The sequence below is a fragment of the Asterias amurensis genome, chromosome 6 (assembly GCF_032118995.1).
Source record: "Asterias amurensis chromosome 6, ASM3211899v1".
Classification (NCBI taxonomy): Eukaryota; Metazoa; Echinodermata; class Asteroidea; order Forcipulatida; family Asteriidae; genus Asterias; species Asterias amurensis.
In genome coordinates, this window is record NC_092653.1 from 19,657,084 (window position 1) to 19,682,229 (window position 25,146).

Below are 25,146 nucleotides of genomic sequence, written 5' to 3' on the forward strand. Positions count from 1 at the left end.
GTCAGTCATCAAGCAACCAACCTGAATAACATATCAAAAGAAAAATTAAAACAAAGAAGGTCCTGAATTAAATAGAGCTTTAAACAGATTGGATTTGTTAAAAACTTCTTTGTCTAAAGAAAAAATATCCACCTTTTGAAGTAGAAAGTGAGGCATCCAGATACAGCGACAGGTCAATTTCAGCAACTCCGTTGGATGGTTCAGTCACATTTCATCATTGCATGAAACAAAAAACAAATACATACGATCAAAAACTTCATTTAGAAACCAGGTTTCTTCTTATTAGTTTGGGATTATATTCGGTGCGATAGATGGTGTGGGTGGTTGTTACATATGACCCTGTGAACCATGTCGGATGGAGGTGAAAGTTTGGCTAGTAGAGTAATGAATAAAAGGGCATACCTTTAGAGATTGTGTCAAAATACTAGTGATGTTTTTATTGAATGTAAAATTAACAGAAACAAAATCTACTTGTTGAAGTAGAGAACGAGGCAGCCAGAAAAAGCGTCAGGTCGATCCATGTAACCCCATTAGGCGGTTCAATTCCAGTCAGTCATTAAACGCCAACCTGAATAACACATCAAATACAACTAAAACAGGAAAATGCTGAATTAAATAGAGCTTTTTCAGACTAATATTGTCCAAAACTTCTTTATCTAAAAGAAAAAATATCTACCTCAAGAAGTGGAGAGTGAGGCGTCCAGGTACAGCAACAGGTCGATTCCAGCAACTCCGATAGATGGTTCAGTCAACGTCCCGGTGAGACATCAAGCAGCCAACCTGAAAAGCACAACAAAAGAAATCTTTAAAAAAGAAGTTTCTGAATTAAAAGGTGCTTTATAAAGATTGGAATTGTTAAAAACTTCTTTATCTAAAGAAAACATTATCTACCTTTTGAAGTATGAGTGAGGCGAAAAAATACAGCGACAGGTCGATTCCAGCAACTCCATTAGATGGTTCAGTCAACGCCCCGGTCAGTCATCAAGCAACCAACCTGAATAACATATCAAAAGAAAAATTAAAACAAAGAAGGTCCTCAATTAAATAGAGCTTTAAACAGATTGGATTTGTTAAAAACTTCTTTGTCTAAAGAAAAAATATCCACCTTTTGAAGTAGAAAGTGAGGCATCCAGATACAGCGACAGGTCAATTTCAGCAACTCCGTTGGATGGTTCAGTCACATTTCATCATTGCATAAAATAAAAAACAAATACATACAATCAAAAAATACATATAGAAACCAGGTTTCTTCTTATTAGTTTGGGATTATATTCGGTGCAATAGATGGTGTGGGTGGTTGTTACGTATGACCCAGTGAACCATGACGGATGGAGGTGAAAGTTGGGCTAGTAGAGTAATGAATAAAATGGCGTACCTTTAGAGATTGTGTCAAAATACAAGTGATGTTTTTCTTGAATGTAAAATTAACAGAAACAAAATCTACTAGTTAAAGAAATGAATGAGGCAGCCAGATACAGCACAGGTTGATCCCAGTAACCCCATTAGGCGGTTCAGTCAACGTTCCAGTCAGTTATTAAACAGCCAACCTGAATAACACATCAAATACAACTAAAACAGGAAAATGCTGGATTAAATAGAGCTTTTACAGATTGATATTGTCCAAAACTTCTTTATCTCAAAGAAAAGATATCTACCTTATGAAGTGGAGAGTGAGGCGTCCAGATACAGCAACAGGTCGATTCCAGCAACTCCGATAGATGGTTCAGTCAACGTCCCGGTGAGACATCAAGCAGCCAACCTGAAAAGCACATAAAAAAAAATCTTTAAAAAAGAAGTTTCTGAATTAAACGGAGCTTTATAAAGATTGGAATTGTTAAAAACTTCTTTATCTAAAGAAAAAATTATCTACCTTTTGAAGTATGAGTGAGGCGAAAAAACACAGCGACAGGTCGATTCCAGCAACTCCATTAGATGGTTCAGTCAATGCCCCGGTCAGTCATCAAGCAACCAACCTGAATAACATATCAAAAGAAAAATTTAAACAAAGAAGGTCCTCAATTAAATAGAGCTTTAAACAGATTGGATTTGTTAAAAACTTCTTTGTCTAAAGAAAAAATATCCACCTTTTGAAGTAGAAAGTGAGGCATCCATATACAGCGACAGGTCAATTTCAGCAACTCCGTTGGATGGTTCAGTCACATTTCATCATTGCATGAAATAAAAAACAAATACATACAATCAAAAAATACATTTAGAAACCAGGTTTCTTCTCATTAGTTTGGGATTGTATTCGGTGCGATAGATGGTGTGGGTGGTTGTTACATATGACCCTGTGAACCATGACGGATGGAGGTGCAAGTTTGGCTAGTAGAGTAATGAATAAAATGGCATACCTTTAGAGATTGTGTCAAAATACTAGTGATGTTTTTCTTGAATGTAAAAATAACAGAAACAAAATCTACTAGTTAAAGACGAGAATGAGGCAGCCAGATACAGCGTCAGGTTGATCCCTGTAACGCCATTAGGCGGTTCAGTCAACGTTCCAGTCAGTTATTAAACAGCCAACCTGAATAACACATCAAATACAACTAAAACAGGAAAATGCTGGATTAAATAGAGCTTTTACAGATTGATATTGTCCAAAACTTCTTTATCTCAAAGAAAAGATATCTACCTTATGAAGTGGAGAGTGAGGCGTCCAGATACAGCAACAGGTCGATTCCAGCAACTCCGATAGATGGTTCATTCAACGTCCCGGTGAGACATCAAGCAGCCAACCTGAAAAGCACATAAAAAAAAATCTTTAAAAAAGAAGTTTCTGAATTAAACGGAGCTTTATAAAGATTGGAATTGTTAAAAACTTCTTTATCTAAAGAAAAAATTATCTACCTTTTGAAGTATGAGTGAGGCGAAAAAATACAGCGACAGGTCGATTCCAGCAACTCCATTAGATGGTTCAGTCAATGCCCCGGTCAGTCATCAAGCAACCAACCTGAATAACATATCAAAAGAAAAATTAAAACAAAGAAGGTCCTGAATTAAATAGAGCTTTAAACAGATTGGATTTATAAAAAACTTCTTTGTCTAAAGAAAAAATATCCACCTTTTGAAGCAGAAAGTGAGGCATCCAGATACAGCGACAGGTCAATTTCAGCAACTCCGTTGGATGGTTCAGTCACATTTCATCATTGCATGAAATAAAAAACAAATACATACAATCAAAAAATACATATAGAAACCAGGTTTCTTCTTATTAGTTTGGGATTATATTCGGTGCGATAGATGGTGTGGGTGGTTGTTACATATGACCCAGTGAACCATGACGGATGGAGGTGAAAGTTTGGCTAGTAGAGTAATAAATAAAATGGCGTACCTTTAGAGATTGTGTCAAAATACTAGTGATGTTTTTCTTGAATGTAAAAATAACAGAAACAAAATCTACTAGTTAAAGAAATGATGAGGCAGCCAGATACAGCACAGGTTGATCCCAGTAACCCCATTAGGCGGTTCAATTCCAGTCAGTCATTAAACGCCAACCTGAATAACACATCAAATACAACTAAAACAGGAAAATGCTGAATTAAATAGAGCTTTTTCAGACTAATATTGTCCAAAACTTCTTTATCTAAAAGAAAAAATATCTACCTCAAGAAGTGGAGAGTGAGGCGTCCAGGTACAGCAACAGGTCGATTCCAGCAACTCCGATAGATGGTTCAGTCAACGTCCCGGTCAGACATCAAGCAGCCAACCTGAAAAGCACAACAAAAGAAATCTTTAAAAAAGAAATTTCTGATTTAAAAGGTGCTTTATAAAGATTGGAATTGTTAAAAACTTCTTTATCTAAAGAAAACATTATCTACCTTTTGAAGTATGAGTGAGGCGAAAAAATACAGCGACAGGTCGATTCCAGCAACTCCATTAGATGGTTCAGTCAACGCCCCGGTCAGTCATCAAGCAACCAACCTGAATAACATATCAAAAGAAAAATTAAAACAAAGAAGGTCCTCAATTAAATAGAGCTTTAAACAGATTGGATTTGTTAAAAACTTCTTTGTCTAAAGAAAAAATATCCACCTTTTGAAGTAGAAAGTGAGGCATCCAGATACAGCGACAGGTCAATTTCAGCAACTCCGTTGGATGGTTCAGTCACATTTCATCATTGCATGAAATAAAAAACAAATACATACGATCAAAAAATTCATTTAGAAACCAGGTTTCTTCTTAATAGTTTTGGATTATATTCGGTGCGATAGATGGTGTGGGTGGTTGTTACATATGACCCTGTGAACCATGACGGATGGAGGTGCAAGTTTGGCTAGTAGAGTAATGAATAAAATGGCATACCTTTAGAGATTGTGTCAAAATATTCAGTTCAGTCAACGTCCCGGTGAGACATCAAGCAGCCAACCTGAAAAGCACAACAAAAGAAATCTTTAAAAAAGAAATTTCTGATTTAAAAGGTGCTTTATAAAGATTGGAATTGTTAAAAACTTCTTTATCTAAAGAAAACATTATCTACCTTTTGAAGTATGAGTGAGGCGAAAAAATACAGCGACAGGTCGATTCCAGCAACTCCATTAGATGGTTCAGTCAACGCCCCGGTCAGTCATCAAGCAACCAACCTGAATAACATATCAAAAGAAAAATTAAAACAAAGAAGGTCCTCAATTAAATAGAGCTTTAAACAGATTGGATTTGTTAAAAACTTCTTTGTCTAAAGAAAAAATATCCACCTTTTGAAGTAGAAAGTGAGGCATCCAGATACAGCGACAGGTCAATTTCAGCAACTCCGTTGGATGGTTCAGTCACATTTCATCATTGCATGAAATAAAAAACAAATACATACGATCAAAAAATTCATTTAGAAACCAGGTTTCTTCTTAATAGTTTTGGATTATATTCGGTGCGATAGATGGTGTGGGTGGTTGTTACATATGACCCTGTGAACCATGACGGATGGAGGTGCAAGTTTGGCTAGTAGAGTAATGAATAAAATGGCATACCTTTAGAGATTGTGTCAAAATACTAGTGATGTTTTTCTTGAATGTAAAAATAACAGAAACAAAATCTACTTGTTGAAGAAGAGAATGAGGCAGCCAGATAAAGGTCCATCCCTGAACCCCATTAGGCGGTTCAGTCAACGTCCCACAGTCAGTCATTAAACAGCCAGCCTGAATAACACATCAAATACAACTCAAACATGAAAATGCTGAATTAAATAGAGCTTTAAACAGATTGATATTATCCAAAACTTCTTTATCTAAAGAAACAATATGTACCTTATGAAGTAGAGAGTGAGGCGCCCAGATACAGCAACAAGTCAATTCCAGCAACTCCGATAGATGGTTCAGTCAACATCCCGGTCAGACATCAAGCAGCCAACCTGAAAAGCACAACAAAAGAAATCTTTAAAAAGACGTTTCTGAATTAAAAGGAGCTTGATACAGATGGGCATTGTTAAAAACTTCTTTATCTATATAAATAAATATCTACCTTTTGAAGTAGTAAGTGAGGCGTCCAAATACAGTGACAGGTCGATTCCAGCAACTCGGTTAAGATGGTTCAGTCAACGTCCTGGTCAGACATCAAGCAGCCAACCTGAATAACACATCAAAAGAAAACTATAAAGAAAAGGTTCTGAATTAAATAGAGCTTTAGACAGATTCGATTTGTTAAAAACTTCTTTATCGTGAGAAAAAATATCCACCTTAGATTGTGAGGCGTCCAGCTACAGCAACAGGTCGATTCCAGCAACTCCATTAGATGGTTCAGTCAACGCCCCGGTCAGTCATTAAGCAACCAACCTGAATAACATATCAAAAGAAAAATTTAAACAAAGAAGGTCCTCAATTAAATAGAGCTTTAAACACATTGGATTTGTTAAAAACTTCTTTGTCTAAAGAAAAAATATCCACCTTTTGAAGCAGAAAGTGAGGCATCCAGATACAGCGACAGGTCAAAGATTGGAATTGTTAAAAACTTCTCTATCTAAAGAAAAAATTATCTACCTTTTGAAGTATGAGTGAGGCGAAAAAATACAGCGACAGGTCGATTCCAGCAACTCGGTTAGATGGGTCAGTCAACGTACCGCACAGTCATCAACAGCCAACCTGAATAACACCTCAAAAGAAAACTATTTAAACAAAAGTTCTGAATTAAATAGAGTTTAAACAGATTGGATTCATTAAAAACTTCTTTATTGTAAGAAAAGATATCTACCTTTTGAAGGTGAGGCGTCCAGCTACAGCAACAGGTCGATTCCAGCAACTCCGTTAGATGGTTCAGTCAACGTCCCAGTCCGACATCAAGCAGCCAACCTGAATAGCCCATGCAAAGAAAACTATAAAGAAAAGGTTCTGAATTAAATAGAGCTTTACACAGATTCGATTTGTTAAAATCTTCTTTATCGTAAGAAAAAATATCCACCTTAGAAGGTGAGGCGTCCAGCTACAGCAACAGGTCGATTCCAGCAACTCCGTTAGATGGTTCAGTCAACGCCCCGGTCAGTCATCAAGCAGCCAACCTGAATAACATATCAAAAGAAAAATTAAAACAAAGAAGGTCCTCAATTAAATAGAGCTTTAAACAGATTGGATTTGTTAAAAACTTCTTTGTCTAAAGAAAAAATATCTACCTTTGGAAGTAGTAAGTGAGGCGTCAAAATACAGCGACAGGTCGATTCCAGCAGCTCGGTTATGGTTCAGTCAACATCCCGTTCAGTCATCAACAGCAAACCTGAATAACATATCAAAAGAAAAATTAAAACAAAGAAGAATCTGAATTAAATAGAGCTTTAAACAGATTAAATTTGTTAAAAACTTCTTTGTCTAAAGAAAAAATATCCACCTTTTGAAGTAGAGAGTGAGGCATCCAGATACAGCGCCAGGTAAATTTCAGCAACTCCGTTGGCTGGTTCAGTCACATTTCATCATTGCATGAAATAAAAAACAAATACATACGATCAAAACATACATTTAGAAACCAGGTTTTATCTCATTAGTTTGGGATTACATTCGGTGCGATAGATTGTGTGGGTGGTTGTTACATATGACCCTGTGAACCATGACGGATGGAGGTGAAAGTTTGGCTAGTAGAGTAATGAATAGTATTGCATTCCTTTAGAGATTGTGTAAAATACTAGTGATGTTTTTCTTGAATGTAAAAATAACAGAAACAAAATCTACTAGTTAAAGAAGAGAACGAGGCAGCCAGATACAGCGTCAGGTCGATCCCTGTAACCCCATTAGGCGGTTCAGTAAACGTTCCAGTAAGTCATTAAACAGCCAACCTGAATAACACATCAAATTAAACTAAAACAGGGAAATGCTGAATTAAATAGAGCTTTTACAGATTAATGTTATCCAAAACTTCTTTATCTCAAAAAAAGATATCTACCTTATGAAGTGGAGAGTGGGGCGTCCAGCTACAGCAACAGGTCGATTCCAGCAACTCCATTAGATGGTTCAGTCAACGCCCCGGTGAGACATCAAGCAGCCAACCTGAATAACATATAAATAGAAAAATTAAAACAAAGAAGGTACTCAATTAAATAGAGCTTTAAACAGATTGGATTTGTTAAAAACTTCTTTGTCTAAAGAAAAAATATCCACCTCTTGAAGTAGAAAGTGAGGCATCCAGATACAGCGACAGGTCAATTTCAGCAACTCCGTTGGATGGTTCAGTCACATTTCACCGTGGCAAGAAATAAAAAACAAATACATACAATCAAAAAATACATTTAGAAACCAGGTTTCTTCTTATTTATTTGGGATTATATTTGGTGCGATAGATGGTGTTGGTGGTTTTTACATATGACCCTGTGAACCATGACAGATGGAGGTGAAAGTTTGGCTAGTAGAGTAATGAATAAAATGGCATACCTTTAGAGATTGTGTCAAAATACTAGTGATGTTTTTTTTTAATGTAAAATTAACAGAAACAAAATCTACTTGTTGAAGTAGAGAATGAGGCAGCCAGATACAGCGTCAGGTTGATCCCTGTAACCCCATTAGGCGGTTCAGTAAACGTTCCAGTAAGTCATTAAAAAGCCAACCTGAATAACACATCAAATACAACTAAAACAGGAAAATGCTGAATTAAATAGAGCTTTTACAGAATGATATTGTCCAAAACTTCTTTATCTAAAAGAAAAAATATCTACCTTATGAAGTGGAGAGTGAGGCGTCCAGATACAGCAACAGGTCGATTCCAGCAACTCCGATAGATGGTTCAGTCAATGTCCCGGTGAGACATCAAGCAGCCAACCTGAAAAGCACATCAAAAGACATCTTTAAAAAAGAAGTTTCTGAATTAAACGGAGCTTTAGAAAGATTGGAAGTGTTAAAAACTTCTTTATCTAAAGAAGAAATATCTACCTTTGGAAGTAGTAAGTGGGGCGTCAAAATACAGTGACAGGTCGATTCCAGCAGCTCGGTTATGGTTCAGTCAACATCCCGTTCAGTCATCAACAGCCAACCTGAATAACATATCAAAAGAAAAATTAAAACAAAGAAGAATCTGAATTAAATAGAGCTTTAAACAGATTGGATTTGTTAAAAACTTCTTTGTCTAAAGAAAAAATATCCACCTTTTGAAGTAGAAAGTGAGGCATCAAGATACAGCGACAGGTCAATTTCAGCAACTCCGTTGGATGGTTCAGTCACATTTCATCATTGCATGAAATAAAAAACAAATACATACAATCAAAAAATACATTTAGAAACCAGGTTTCTTCTCATTAGTTTGGGATTATATTCGGTGCGATAGATGGTGTGGCTGGTTGTTACATATGACCCTGTGAACCATGACGGATGGAGGTGCAAGTTTGGCTAGTAGAGTAATGATTAAAATGGCATACCTTTAGAGATTGTGTCAAAATACTAGTGATGTTTTTCTTGAATGTAAAAATAACAGAAACAAAATCTACTAGTTGAAGAAGAGAATGAGGCAGCCAGATACAGCGTCAGGTCGATCCCTGTAACCCCATTAGGCGGTTCAGTCAACGTCCGAGTCGGTCATTAAACAGTTAACCTGAATAACACATCAAATACAACTACAACAGGAAAATGCTGAATTAAATAGAGCTTTTACAGATTGATATTGTCCAAAACTTCTTTATCTAAAAGAAAAAATATCTACCTTATGAAGTAGAGAGTGAGGCGTCCAGATACAGCGTCAGGTCGATTCCAGTAACTACGTTAGATGGTTCAGTCATTGTCCTGGTCAGTCATCAAACGGCCAACCTGAATAACACATCCAAAGAAAAATTACAACAAAAAAGGTTCTGAATAAAATAGAGCTTTAAACAGATTGGATTTGTTAAAAAAATATCCTCCTTTTGAAGTAGAAGAACAGGTCGATTCCAGCACTTCCGTTAGATGGTTCAGTCAACGTCCCGGTCAGAATGACATGTGCTGTTTCAAGTCGACATCAAACATTGTTTAAACATATTCCTGTAAACTATATTGTTTAAACTTTATATGTTTTGTAATCTTTGCTTTGTTAACTTTTTATATTTAATGTATGTCATATAAGTGTAAACTCTATATATGTTTTTTAAACTTTATATACATTTGATAAACTTCTATATATTTTTTTAACTTTAGACTTTACATTATTGTAAACTCGTACAGTCCTGTTTTCAAGGTGTCCCTAAAATCGAGGCAAATCTTTTACCTCTCTGTGCGCGATGTAAACACTTCCAATGTTTTTGGTTTGACTTGCCAAGCAAAGAGTCTCCACTCCCTTGACCAAAACTTAGAAACACTCTGGTTAGTTGCAGTTGTAAATGCAAAAAGGTTTTGTGTTTTTGGCATTTCTACGAGGTATACAAATATCATATTGTTGGGGGCCATAATATAAAAAAAAATTGCCCACAAAATATTTAAATTCACAATTCACGGTGATCAAATCATGTGACTGAACATTCTGCTGAGCATACTGGGGAAAAAATACAGAGGCCAATAAAGAAGCCAATTGCCTTTACACAATTTTCTAATTTTTCTGATTTTTTTTTTAACCCTCATAATATTCATAATTATTTTTATTAATATTAAAATTTAATCATCGTCTTGGTGATTGAATTATTACTGGTTATTTATTAGCTTTATTATGAATGTTAAGGGGGAAAAAGACGTAATAAAAATAAAAAGATTTTAAGCCAAAAACTATTCACATTTTTAATTAATTTAATTTTTTGCCAGTTACCATCGTAATTTTTACAAAGAAATGTCATAAAAAATATTTTGAATAAAATGAAAACAACTGCTGGCTATAAAGTCATACACAAAGTCTCACAGAACATTTGTAATCACTGCAGATGTTTTGTCCGCGTTATGGCTTCACCGGGAAACCATACTTTCTCGTTTGCCTCGAAAACAGGAAAAACTCGAACGAAATGGGACGCTGTTGAAATCATCGAAGATCGGTGTGTGGTGTGAAAATTTTAATGTCTACAAAGTTTCAAATATGCGCATACTTCTTATAAACAAAACAAAGGTAGGGCATCATTATATGTGGCATAATAAAAAAAAATCAATTCAAAGAAAAAGCCATAATAATACCTTGAAAACAATTAAGGTCCTAGAAATCACAATAATAATTACATCTGATAAACTGAGGGTTTAAACAATACTCACGAGTGGCTCTATGAGCTTGTCCCTTTCACGTGACTAAGCTTTAGGAGCATGGCCAGAGCAATGGTCCCTATAAAAACAGAGAGAAATGCTCTTTCAAGAAAACGAAGCTGTTATAAACATGATAGAAACAAAGAGTGAATGTGACATGCAACCCCAAAAGTTAACTTTATACAAGTTCAACACTGAGGGCGCACTTGGGATCCCTTTATTGGGTGCGTTCGTTTAGCTTCCCTGGGTCGACCCCGATGTTGCGTATTTTTATTTTTTTCCAGGACGAACGTGGGCACACAATTACCCACGTTCATCATCGACGTCAGTGCACCTCGGGCCAGCCCCAAGAGCCCCACTTGTGGATTGGGTCACTCGCCAGATATAGAACCAATCACAGAAACAACAATCAGTGATCATGGTCAAAGGGGTGGATACATTAATAATGAAGTGATGACCATTCAATTTAAGGTATTCATTGTTTAAGCTCACCTGTGATAACCTCTTTGAGTTTCAGCTTTTCATATTGTCAACATGTAATTAAGCAGCAATATTTTGATGGAAGTTTTAAATCTGTCGCTTTTGCAATAATGAGTGACTCTATGCTAATAATTATTTTGAGTAATTAATGTCCACTGCCTTTAAGCTATTACTGGTAACTTGGATTAGGGGATTTGGATAACTTTTCGTATGGCGCCACCACTTGTTCACTCATTTTTACAAAAGGGGATATCTCATTGAGGTAAATTAGATTATTTCATATAGAATGAAAAAGTGGTGGCGCCATACGGAAACTTTTCCGGGGTGGGGGTAGGGGCGTTGGGGTCGGGCGGTGGTGGTAGGGGGCGTTGGGGTCGGGCGGTGGGGTGGTTGTCGGTGGCCATTAAAAACGGCAGGTGAGGATTTTGAATAACGGTGAAAATGTATTTTGCAATTTCTTTTTTGCAGGGTGGATTTTTTTCTGGACCCACGCTGCTGAGCTCTCGACAAGAACTTATAGAGACTTATTATTGCGTGAGATCCAGTTTCATAGCACTCCAGGTGCATAACCACGAAGAGCAAAATGTTTGAGGTTCGAGGAGACGTTCCGTAGCTATAGAAGTGGTGCACTAGCAGAAATTCATTTGGTATTGTAATATAGGTCTCGGAGCCCTGAGGAAAAAAGATGAAATACACCTGTTATTGAAGAAAAAAGAGTACTCACAAAGCACAGCACACATCATTAGTGCACTAATGAAAGTAAGGCAAATCACTCTTGACTAACTGCAGCCATTTTACAGTAACATGGTACCGTCCATTTTACAGTTAACTTGGGATCCACACAAGCACTCCCAACCATGGCGTAGCAACGAGTCCACTCGACCATGCAGTGTTTGTTTTCAAATTAGCCAAGGGAGCATGCAAGCCCCACACCCAAAATAACAAAGAAACGGGATATTGAAAGCGCTGGTCTTTAATCACTGTGATCTCGTAGTAGTAGCAATCAATGGAAACTTCGCGGGCTTTTACTTCCCGTGTTATGATTGGTGACCTCTGAAACGAGGCAGAATGTAACTTACGTCCAGGGGCGGGGTCAATTTCATAGAGCGGTTTACTTAGTTTACAAAACCGGTTTAAGGCACTAGATTGGTATTACTCAAAATATTTCAGAGTATAAAAACTTTCTTGGATAATGAGCAAGGAAGAAATGGTCATCACGTATAAAACATCGCGAGAAACGTCTCCCTCTGAAGTGACACAGAAGGCGTGTATTCAAGGGCTAATTTTAATTAAGTAGGATTTGAAACTTTGCACGGTGGATCAAATACAATATAGAAAAGTTTGCGGTAATACCATGTACTGACTATCTCTAACTCGACGTTTCGATCAGTATGCTCTGATCGTCTTCTGGCTAATTTTAATACTATTTAGTGGACCGAATCAGTTCCCCCCCCCCCCACCCTACGAAAAAAATATAATTATAATAATAAAGTCTGCCTAGAGGTGTGAGCATAGAGCCATAGCTCTATGGGTATGAGCTATCAGATTATGAAATAAAATTCCGTTTTTTATGTAGCGTGAAGGGTGTATTTACTTTACGTCAAAGGTGGTCTCTGTGCTATACGGTTAACGCAGTGTGTAGAAAATGGCGTGTACTCGAGCGGCTAATCAGGTATTAATTAGTGGACCAATTTAGCTTCCTCTATCCAAAAGTGAAGTGCCCAAAGGTACGGTCTATCAGATAATGACATAACATGTTGTCTTTTCTGCAAAAGGGTACATTTACTTTGGGTGCAAGTTTTGTTTAGTAATAGCAGGGGCGTCAATCCGTCTTGAAAGGTGGGGGGACATCACATTTACGGCGTGGGGTCCGGGGCCGCTTTAGGGCCCGGGATTTCTTTTTAGTCCGTAGATACTCTCTGGTGCAGTCCAGTGGATCTGAGGGGTGATGTTCCCCCCTTTCAGATGTTGGAATTGAATGCCTATTTCAAGGTATGATGCACATATTCTTGCTCTCATGGTATTGTACCTAAAAACCATAGCTTCGTTATATCCATATTGTTTCTGCATTCTAATGCTCAGACGGCGTTTCATCCCTATCATCACCAGACCTAAGTTTTATGGGGCAAATCTGTCAGAATGAAACAGAACATCTGTAAAATGGGTGGACAGCATCTTCAAGCGGGATCTATGAACTAAGTTTTAGGGGGGAAATCTGTCGAAGAGTGAGCTCACGAGTGCAAACTTTTACGGCATGGGTCCGGGCCCAACCGGACCCGGGAAAGTTTGCATTCTAGATGCTCTGTGGTGCAATCTTAGGCCAATAAGAGGCATACAGAACGGAACGGAACATCTGTAAAATGTGAGTAGCAGTAGAACCTTTTCAAGTGCGGAACTATGAACCAAGTTTTAAGGGGAAATACTGTCAAAGAGTGAGGACGTGAGTGTGACGCCTTTACGGCATGGGTCCGGGCCCGCTTAAGGGCCCGGGAACTTTATTATTTTTAGATGCTCTGTGGTGCAATCTTTAGGCCATTTTGCAGCCAAATGGCAAACGAAACAGAATAATGAGCAGTGTGAATATTGTGTTCCAGTGCTCCACAGTTCCTCAGTGCAAAACACGATTTTGATGATAAAGGTGGTCAAACGACACGGGGAACATTTGATACTGTTCAAAAATGGAGTGGGGTGGGGTGGGGTACACGTCCCTTCCACTCTTTCAGGGGTTAGGTGCAAATCTGTCCACGACGGAGCATGCGTGTGAGAAGCCTTTACGGCTCGGAGTACGGACACAATTAAGGGCTTGGCATTTTAGACGCTCTGTGATGCAATCTAGGGCCAATTTTTAGGGGGGATATTGCGTCATCCTTTGCCCACATGCCCAAATAGGGACACAGGGTTTCGTCTTACACAATGCAAAACTTGGGCTTCATGATAAAGGTGGTCAAAAAGGTGGGGGACCTTTGATATTGTGTCCCCCACCCTCCAAAAGGTGGGGGGACATGTCCCCCTGTGCCCCCCCCCCCCCCCAGGATTGACGCCCATGAGTAATAGTAGCTGTTTATCATGGTCTGGATGGTGCGGTAGTGATTACGGTGGCTAAATAACTCACTAGTTATGCAGCCGGATAATCTAGTTCTCCCTTTGAAATTTGGTCAATGATTTATTCAAATTTATGGAAAAGACAATAACGATAAAGCCAGAAAATTAAAAAAATCGTTAAAGCAAGAAAGGAGGGGCAGACCCAAAATTTGACCACCTTTTACTGCACAGTGTATTATACTCTTTCCTGAATTTCATTAATGCGCGGCTAGGGGGCGCCAGTTGCGCTCTCCCGTAATTTAAGGCACCCCCACCCACCCAAGTATGCCGAGCTATCCCTGACCCGGTGTACCGCCATGCATTTCCTTGCCTCTCACCAATTCGTGGGGGCCAATCCCATCCAAAATGCATAAACTTGGATGTCAAGAACACTAATGCTTGTTCTTTGTAGCGTAATGTACATCAGCGTATAAAGTACAAAACTCGTAAATTCTTCCTTGACTAAATTAATTGGGCTGAGCTAATTAGCAGACTTAACAAGTTGGGGCACTAATCTAATATAGCCAGGGGTATGAGGAATGGATTTATGAAATAAAAACTAATAATGTTTTCCAATTAAGATGGAACTCTTGGCTTTGTAGTTGTCCATACCTTACGCTTGTTCTTTGTATAGCATAATGTACATCAGCGTATAAAGTAGAAAAACTCGTAAATTCTTCCTTCGTTAAATTAATTGGGCTGATCTAATTAGCAGACTTAACAAGTTGGGGCGCTAATCTGATATAGCCAGGGGTATAAGGAATGGATTTATGAAATAAAAATTAATAATATTTTCCAATTAAGATTGAACTCTTGGCTTTGTAATTGCCCATACCTTACGCGTGTTCTTTGTATAGCATAATGTACATCGTATAAAGTGCAAAAACTCGTAAATTTTTCCTTTATTACACTAATTGGGCTTAGCTAATTAGCAGACTTAACACGTTGGGGTGCTAATCTGATGTAGCCAGGGGTATGAGGAATGGATTTATGAAATAAAAATTAAAAAGATTTATGATGGAACTCTTAGTTTTGCATATGTCCGTACCCAAACGCTTGTTCTTTGCATTGCATATAAACAGTGTATAAAGTAGAAAAACTCACAAATTCTTCCCTTATTTAATTAATTGGCCTGAGCTAATTAGCAGACTTAACAAGTTGGGGCGCTAGTCTGATATAGCCAGGGGTATGAGAAATAGATTTATGAAATAAAAATTTGTAATATTTTCCAATTAAGATGGAACTCTTGGCTTTGTATTTGCCCATACCTTACGCGTGTGTTTAGTATATCATACAACGTATAGTAAGAAATTCGTGAATGCTTCTCTTGATTAATTTAATTGGGCTGAGCTAATTAGGTAAGTTAACATGTCGAGGTGCTAATGTGATTTAGCCATGGGTATGTGGAACACATTTATGAGATAAATGATATTAATAGTTTCCATCTTAAATGGAATTCGTTTGTTTAGTTTTTGCCTATACCCCACGCATGTATTAGGCATAATAGCGTATACAGTACGAAATTCGCAATTTCTTTCCTAATTGGATTAATTGGGCTGAGCTAACTGGGCTAATTGGGCTAGCAGACTTAAAACACTGGGGCGCTAATTTGATATAGCCAAAGGTATAATGAACAGATTAATGAAATAAAAATTAATAATAGTTTCCAATTAAGATGGAACTTTTGCCTTTTTATTTGCCCATACCTTACGCATACAGCGCATACAGTACACAAATTCGTAAATTCTTCATTGACTAAATTAATTGGGCTAAGCTAATTAGTATAGCAGACTTCAAACACTGGGGCGCTAATCTGATATAGCCAGGGGTATGAGGAACAGATTTAGGAAATAAAAATTAATAATATTGTTTAACTAAGATGGAACTCTTGGCTTTTTGTTAGACATTCAGCGTATACAATACCAAAATTCGTAAATTGTTCCTTGATTAAATTAATTGGGCTGAGCTAATTATCAAACTTAAAACACTGGGGCGCTAATCTGATATAGCCAGGGATATGTGGAACAGATTTGTGAGAAAAAAACTTATAATTCTTTCCAATTTAGATGGAACTCTTGGCTTTGAATCTACCTATACCTTACGCGTGTACAATCCTTGCGCACTGTCTTCGACGGATAATGACGGTCGTTGACAGTTTTTTTAATTTGGTGCTAGCACCAAATTTGTTTGCCAGCACCAAATTTGGTGTTGGGCCCAAATTTGGTGCTCACTTCAGCCTGGTCCCATCCCACCACACGGTCGATAATAGATTCTAAAGGGCGCCACCAATAATGTGTAAACAAGTTGGAAGCTGACATTGATGAATTTGCAGGTAGCTGATCAACACTGAGCTGTGGGATACCAACCCAAACAAGATGAAGAAAGGACAGTGATGAGACCAAAGAGTAAGGATGATGAGTCCAATACAATATGGGTTTGTATGATATGGGATAATAGACAGAATGTACCCGAACGCGGGACCGATGGCATTGCAACCAGCAGTACGTGCTGAGGTTTCTATTGGACATAATAAAATTAAATCATGAATTCATGAACTTTTGACAAGATACAAGAAGAACAAGTAGTGACCCAGTCTCCGTTTTGGTCTGATGGTCTGATACTTTTAGCGCAGTTGATTTTAAGAACCGGGGAATTGTTTATAATAGTATTAATTTGCTTGCGAGTTGTGGAAGATCATGATATACTTCACTTTGATTAATGGGGATTGTCATTAGTCACGTTATGGTTGCGATGACGAGCCTCTTGCCGACTCCACCGTCGGGGTGAGAGGACAGTTATCGCAACTATAATTAATTTTATAGCTTGATTGAAATAACTTGCGATAACGTAACCAGAAGGGTTTACAATATCGCAACTAGATTGGAATCACATATGACAAGGCAATATTATTTTTCTATGGGAGTTTTGCTTTGGAAAAGAGTGCAGCAGCACATTGAGTGAATGGGGGTCGCGAGACGAGCCATAGTATTTTTGCGGGCATATTGTATTGGAGTATTTTTATTTCCTTGTATTTAAAGTGTCATTCTAATCATCCAACCAACATGACCAGTTTCAAGAACAATCTGAGCCCAATTTCATTGCTCTGCTTACCACCAAATTGAACGCTTACTCCGCTTACGAGCACTAGCTGGTACTGGTAGCTGTGTAAGCATAGAATGCCCAGTAGCGTTGAGTGGCACGCGCCCACAAAAATTTTCCACTAACCCGTAAAAAAAGCTTGAGGAGTGGGATTGGAGGCATTGCATTATGAGGTAGCAATATATATTTGGATTTGCGGTAACACCATGTATGTATCTATTGTACTTGCCAGGTAGAGTTTCTTCTTAGAGAACTGTTCTTAGACAACTGTCTTGTTTTATTCTACATGGAGTAGATTGTTTGGGTGTTTCGGAGACTTCTCAGTTCTGAAAAGAACTGTCCTGCTTATTAGCTTTTGCCTGGGCGGATCTGGTATAGAAATAGGCTGGGACTATACCACTTTATCTAGTAGGATCGTAATACATGTAACCTGCACTACCGCGGAGTCAGTTCTTGAAATGGTCTCTGGCTTGACGTGAGCACAGAATTCCCTGCTTCCACAAGCGCCGATTCCTAATACGATAAGCAGAGCCATGTTGTGCCAAACTTCGTTGACACCCGTCACCAATACTTTGCACCAGTGTTTGCAAATATTTGTGGAAACTTCCTTCCCACAACTCACTGCATGCGTGATTCCAGTGACACAATGTCCCATAAGATTAAAACGTGTAATATTTCCCTCTTTGTATTGAGGTATGCCATTTACCCTCCTGCCTTATTTAGGAAATATCATTCCCACATGCTCACACTGATTCTAATGAGACTGGGCTGAGAGTTTATAACCACCCTAATCAAATTGTTGATCCCCATCAGGTGCAAGGTGCTGACAGTGAAACTTCTAGACTCAAGTTGAGTTGATGATGGTGTGCTGTCTGAGTGTAGTTCAGGGGCCTCTCCAGGCTAAGATGAGACCTGCCATGTGGGTACCGGGCATCAGACTCGCCCACAGCCACAAAGAAAAGTAGTTTAAGAAATATCATAAAAGGCTAATACCTATTTTAAGGCACTGGACACTATTGGTAATTGTCAGAGACCAGTTGGTGTATCCCCCCTCCCCAAAAATGTATAGATTCTATACATTTTTGGGGAGGGGGATAGCAAATCGGTGAAAAAATTGAGCTCAATAGGTAACCAAAGTTGCAAGAGAATAATGAAAGAAAAACGCCCTTGTTGATTTATACTGTGTGTGCTTTCAGATGCATAATAAAAGGCTTGAAGCCTGAAGTCTTTGATGAAAGGCTTCAGGTCTGAAGTATTTTATTACTTGAGTTAGAAATTACCTCTTTCTCAAAAACTACATTACTTTATACAGGGAGCCGTTTCTCACAATTTGTTATACTTTCAACAGCTCTCCATTGCTTGTTACCAAGTACATTTTATGCTAACAAATATTTTGAGTAATTACCAATAGCTATGTCCAGTGCCTTTCAGGAAATTACTTTTTAATTAAAGCATTGATGATCATTTTGTTACAGGTGAGTTTCTATGTGATGTTTGACAAGCACTTTTGTTTAGCTGTGAAGAAAAGACTGATTCAACTTCAAAATTTAAACTCTGCAAAAAAAGACTATTGTGATTTGAGCATTTCCCCACACAGAGAAGGTCTAAATGAAAACACTTTATACAGACATTCAGGTTTGCTTCTCGTGATTTTCTACAGCGTTTCACCTCTGTTGACCTTGATTTGAATCCCATCTTATAAAAAGCTGGATGTAGACCACAGTCCCAGGTAGAGGATTTTCTCCCACATTCTTCATCTTCTCTACACAGGTATCTTAAGGCATTGTTGAGGAGTATTTGTTTCATATCAGAAATATGTAACCAGTAGCATAACTGGAGGGGTGCGCATTTAGGGTTGGAGGGGGAGCCCCAACCCACTCAGTCAGAACCCTTGCCCCCTATTGCTAAATGAGATTTACTTTAAATGCACAAATTAATGGTTTGATTCGTTGAAATAATCCACCCCCCAAAAAATAACAATAATAATAATAATAATAATAATAATAATAATAATAATAATAATAATAATAATAATAATAATAATAATAATAATAATAATAATAATAATAATAATAATAATAATAATAATAATAATAATAATAATAATAATAATAATAAAAATAATAAATAATAATAATGTTTATAATGTTTATGATTTTGCCCTTGCCTTCAAATGAAAATGCTGGGATAAGCCACTGTGAATGACAGTATCATGTAAATAATACCGCACAACTATTTTGCATCAATTTCTGTCTTACTCTGTTTCCCTTTTTTGAGGGGTGCCAGAGGAAAGACTAGAATTTGTTTTATCCTGTCACCATAGGTGGTCCTGTCCAGACAGTCAACCTGAAGCTTGTGTAGATGAGATTATTAGAGCTGTTGAAACGGTTCAAGCTTTAAAGGAGACCAACAGTACCTACCTTGTCAGTAAGGTAAGATGGTTGGAGAGTGCTTCTATGACTGTTTCACCATTTAGAGACAAGTATAGTAGCATTGGTGGCTGGGACCAAATTAGAACGTGGCTATAACATCTATTGTTGAACCATGTATACTAACACAACAATTCTGATTTAGCAAAAATAAATTAATATACAATATGTATTTGATAGGTCCTATAAGATGCAAAATCAGACATCTATTTGTAATATGGTCTCTACATGTATCTCAATGGATAAACCACAGAGAATTTAAAAAAATATGGGTTTTATAATGCTTATGATTATTATTATTATAATTACCAACCTTGATTTTTTCTGAACAAAATGCTTTGGACCAAGTTGTTGTCCAAGCAATGTTAAAATCACTCTTTTGGAAATATGTAGTTTGACTATTCAAACAAGACTCCATTGTTGTGAGACCAAAGCTATCATTTGTGGAACCATTGGGTTGTAGTCTTTTACTTCTAATGCAACAATTGTGTGTGCAATTTTCCTGACCAGAATTGCCCTTACCAAACATTCATATGGGAATTGGTCTTGAGAACTTCAATTTAGAGAGTCAAATTGCCAGAGTTTCATGACTCTAGTGGTGAGATTGTGGAACCTAGATCGTTGAGATAGTTCTCGCTCTTTCTTCCAGGTGGACAGGGAAAAGTTTACCATTCAAATATTGAACTGGACCTTAGTGGAATGGCTGGATGTTGTTGAGATTGAGTTCAAGCATGGTCAAGAGCAAGGAACAGAAGCTGAGGTACTTGAATGAGTCTCATGCTCATATCATGCTTTAGATGTTTCTTAGAACTGGCAGTGCACTTGGCCTGATTTCATTGAGTTGCCCAAGCAGAAAATGTTGCCTAACAGTTTTCTGCTAAGCAAAAGATAGCAGGATACCAGACACATTTAGTACATGTGACATAGAATTGTAGCTGGTAACCTTATTGTGGTAATTGTGTAGAGCTGAGCTACATTTTATGCTTGAAGCAGCTTCATGAAATTGGGCCGTGGTAAATTTCTTAGAGATGAGCACATACTCATAAAACTCTATAGCAAAAGAAATGCGAAGCATTACAAATCTTTCTGTGCAGAAAAGGAATATATATTGGTAAAAATGCCATGTTTTTTACATTGTTAGCTAGCTCAGGTCTTCTACCTAGTGCTAGGATTCTTTTACGGAACTCCGGAAGTACTGAGTATACATTGCTCAATAAATATTGTGTAGGGGTAAAAACAAATTATGTTCTTTATCCCTGACGCAAAAAATAACATCTATTAAATCGATGCAGTACATGCTGCTAAAACATGGGAGTCAAACTGCTTCTAGCCATCAGGCTAGCTTGATCTAGTGATATGACATCTAGTGGTCTAGTGGATAGACATAAGAACTATCTGCTCTGCAGGCAGTGCAGAGATGGTGGGTTCGAATCCCGAGTGAATTGCCTGTGGATATTTTTGTTCACAGACTTCAACTAAAGTACTAAGTAAACAGGTCCTAATTAACATTGATGAAGGTTGAACAAAAATAATATCATTTAAGTTTGTTAGTAGACAAACACGCGAGTCTCTCAATACATGAGGTTAATTTTAGGCTTAGTTTAAGTTTAAGGGGCTGTGTCGTCATGACCAAAGTAGGCATGTGGCTGTATATAATATGGAACTATGATTTCCCAACACCCCCCGGTGTAATAAAAGGTTGTCGCATCTTGTAACTGGGGGGCATATTTCTATTTCTACTGGCCTGCTTCTTTGATCATGATGACACGGCTCCAAAACAAGGCCCTAACCATTATTTTTGTATTGTTTAATTTGTCTGCAGTGTCTTTCTTTCTCAAGCGGTTTGTTCCCAACGTGGTTTCCACTCTGTTTCATACTCAACTCGGTAAGAACAAATGGATAGGGATCTTCTTGAATTGTTGGAAGCTAAAGTATTCCAACCCTAAGAAGAGGTTTCATCATAGTTTGTGTCAGCAATACCATATCCACTTAGTTCAACTGTCTTTCAATTCCATTATTTGTTGTTTTTATTATTACAACGCTGGAAGACCACTTCAATGTGAGAGCTACACTTAACTAATTTGGGCTGACCACCCAATCAACTGTCACCAGGGGCAAATTGCTACATTTTGTACCTATACTACTGGGGCTGAAACAGGGCTACACTCTATGAGCATGACTGTTGACAAAGCAATCTTTATTTGTTCCTTGCTCAAGCGCACAAGTGTCATAACCGAGTATTGAACCAACACTCTGCTGCTGATAACACCAGAGTTAAGCCCGGTTCATACTTCTTGCCAATGCGAATGCGAAGCAAATTTGACGTAGTGAATTTGACGTCAGGACCCTCCTTTCGCAGCAATATTCCCAAGTTTGTAGAGCAGAGTTCAACTGCTGCGAATTAGTCATTGCGAATTTGTGACGTCAACATTCGCATGAAGTATGAATTGGGCTTAAGGTGTATCTGGTGAACTGGACCGCTTGCTATGACATGTCTCTTTGTGAAATGGGCAAAACAGATTGAGGTTACTTAAACCGGATTAATTTTTCTGTAATTATTGTCTTTCTGTTAAATCAGATCTTCTGCATTGTGCCGTTCTGGGACAAGCACTTCAATAGAGATCGTTTAGAGAGACTGAGGTTGGCAATGCAGATTACCTGTCAACTGAAAGGAAAAACGCAAGAGATGAAGGATCCCTTGGTTTGAGGTTTTCAATCGCTTATCACTATTACTATCTTTCATCAAATCCTCTTTTTGTTTTACTTGCATTATGAATTGACTATGCAATAACATTTGAATGAAACAGAGTTGCACTCCGAAAAGACAAAGTTCAGGATTAGTTTCAACATGGAGGTAAAAAGAAAAAGAAAGCTCACTGTTGTTTTTTTTTTTTTTTTAAGAAATATTTCCACCTTGAGAACTATCAAAGTTGAAAAATAGAATTTGAGTACCTCCAGAAATCACAGTTACTTGATTTGGTTGCACCAGTCAAGAGAAAACAGTTTTGAAACAGCAACAACTTTGACAAAGCCTTCAGAGCTACTTTGAGACCCAATTAGGAAATGCTTTTTTGTGCACCTTTCCAACTTTGAGGTGCCTTCTGTCCCAATTTGGTTAGCATAATAAACCTAGGGCACCAAGTTGGTCCAAACCATTTTGAGTTGTGTTTGCAAGATTCTGTATCTTCAACTAGTTTAAGTTTAGCTATAAAAACTGTATTATACTTTCTGTTTACTTGTAAAGAATTGAGAATTGTGCCAAACTGATGTTCATAATTGGTCATCATAATGGCATAAGTATGTAATGATCGCACAAATTCAGGTGTCATTGGCAAGATGTAAAAAATAAGCATCCTGGTAAGTTTTAATTTTGTTTTAATGTTCATTTCAATGAACTACTTCTATTACATGTTAATACAAATTGAAGCTGTTAATGACACAATGCTATTTTGATGTTCAAGAACTGTGAAGAATAATTTTTTTTTAAGATTTCAATTTCAATATTTTGAAAAATACAGAATTACAAATTGTGCTGTTAGAATTGCAGATGAATACACTCAATACAAAATAAAACACTATATTTACACTGCATCACTTACAAACAATCTTTCAATACCCATGAGATTTGCACAGTTTGTCATAAGAGAAACGCCAGTGAAGCTCTGATAATACCATGTTCTTACATATTGTTATAACAGTATAAATATCAATCCCTTTCTTCAAAGGTGTATATTTGTTCATCCCAGCCAGGTTTCTCTGATTTGTCTTTTATGATCAGCGTGTTTAAAGGCTCTTTACTAGAATCTGTGGATCGCAACAATCTATTCATTGTTTGTTTGGGTCACTTTTGAACAAAACACACCTTATAAAAACTTTTATTTGAATTCTTAAGGAATTTTCATGATGATAATAGTTCACACGTTTTTTTCCAGCCTTAAATTTATTAATAAACCTTTAATCCCCTCATACAGTTAAAAGTCTCTTGCCCTTTCCAACCCATTTTTCTGGGTGTATAAAATCTTTGTGGCGTAACAAGTATAAAACTTATATTTTGGTGAAGGCCCTTGGTATTATTAACTACTTGTAAATATTCTATAATGTACTTGCTTTCAATGTAACATTATGTGATTAATATACTTTTGTGAGAGATTTCATTAGCAATAATATCAACAGATTTTTGTAAAAATGTGTATTGAACTTGTTGCATTTGTTAGTGCTTGAAGCAACCGGTACCTTTTCCAGAGCAGGATCCAATTTCACCACGCATCACCGAGCTCTATTTCCCGCCTTTGTGCATCACCAAGCTAATCCGCCTCCACAGTACTTTATGGAAGGGTTTGCGGTAACACCATGTACCGGTAATGAATCTCTAATTAACCCACACCTGTGACGTCATGCTATTGTTAAATCGCTCCATTATTTTGCACGAATGGCGCGATGGGTACATCTATTCACCCATTGTGCATAAAAGAGTTAGGGAATAAAGTAAATGAAGTCAATGACGCCATGGACCATATATTATTTTATTTTTAATGGTTTTAAACACAGGTTTTAAACACAGGTTTATTGAGCTACACATGTATTGCAAAATGATCGTTAACACTTTCTGAACAGCTACATTATTAAATTATTATATAGCTGAGATGTTAAAAAATAATTATAGAACTACAACAGTAATTTAAGCAGGTCTTAAAGTCAGATAAATCAATTTCATTTTAACCAGTACTTTTGTTTTTTGTTTTTATTAATTCAAAATGCTTAATTTATCATACACAAACATGGTAAGTGAGTAAAGTCCCTAAAATTTAAGATTGCAAAGATACTTTTTTCAATATCATCATAAAATAACAGGAATTCAACTGAAATTGTTGATCATAAAGGTAGCTTAAATTTGTTTATTAAAAACAAATCTGAAACTACAGGCTTGTACGCGGGTAGGTCACTTCTTTTATCTTCACCTTTTGTTTTTTTTTGTAGACCGAGAAAGTCGGCTACAACATCATCTGATAATCTGTTTCTATCACTAACTTGTCTAAATTTACTTTAAGTCAAGAAACAAAATCACTTATCTGCTGCCACTTTCGCTCCCGATCTATGATGCCACTATCGAAGGAACGAGCATATTTCCTAAATGTTGGTCTTCGTCCATTGTTCACACACCACCAGTGGTGTTCACTGGAGTGAACAAGCTTACGTAATACATACAAACAATTGACTTAAAAATTAAACAATATCGCGCCATTCGTGCGAAATAATGGAGCGATTTTAACAATAGCATGACGTCACAGGTGTGGGTTAAGTCGCATAATGCCCTCGGTGAACGCGCCATTCGTGGGTACGAATGGCCCTCGGGCTTCGCCCTCGGGCCATTCTTACCCACGAATGGCGCGCACCTCGGGCATTATCCTATACTGAGTTGGGGTGGTTCTGAAAAGGCCCGTTGGTTTCAACTCGACGTTTCCATCAGTATG

General features: G+C 37.4%; 2 protein-coding genes across 2 annotated transcripts in view; one reads left to right on the forward strand and one right to left on the reverse strand.

Annotated features, from left to right (window-relative positions):
* Window positions 1-25,146, reverse strand: part of LOC139939130 (uncharacterized) — a 257,440-nt gene that overhangs the window by 225,938 nt on the left and 6,356 nt on the right. The window lies entirely within an intron of this gene.
* LOC139938912 (uncharacterized) lies at window positions 16,377-24,523 on the forward strand. The gene is made up of 6 exons (XM_071934577.1): window positions 16,377-16,552; window positions 18,060-18,207; window positions 19,570-19,678; window positions 20,325-20,435; window positions 21,498-21,560; window positions 22,254-24,523. The coding sequence occupies exons 2-6, from the start codon at window positions 18,104-18,106 to the stop codon at window positions 22,380-22,382; spliced, it is 516 nt and encodes a 171-aa protein (XP_071790678.1). The 5' UTR covers window positions 16,377-16,552; window positions 18,060-18,103; the 3' UTR covers window positions 22,383-24,523.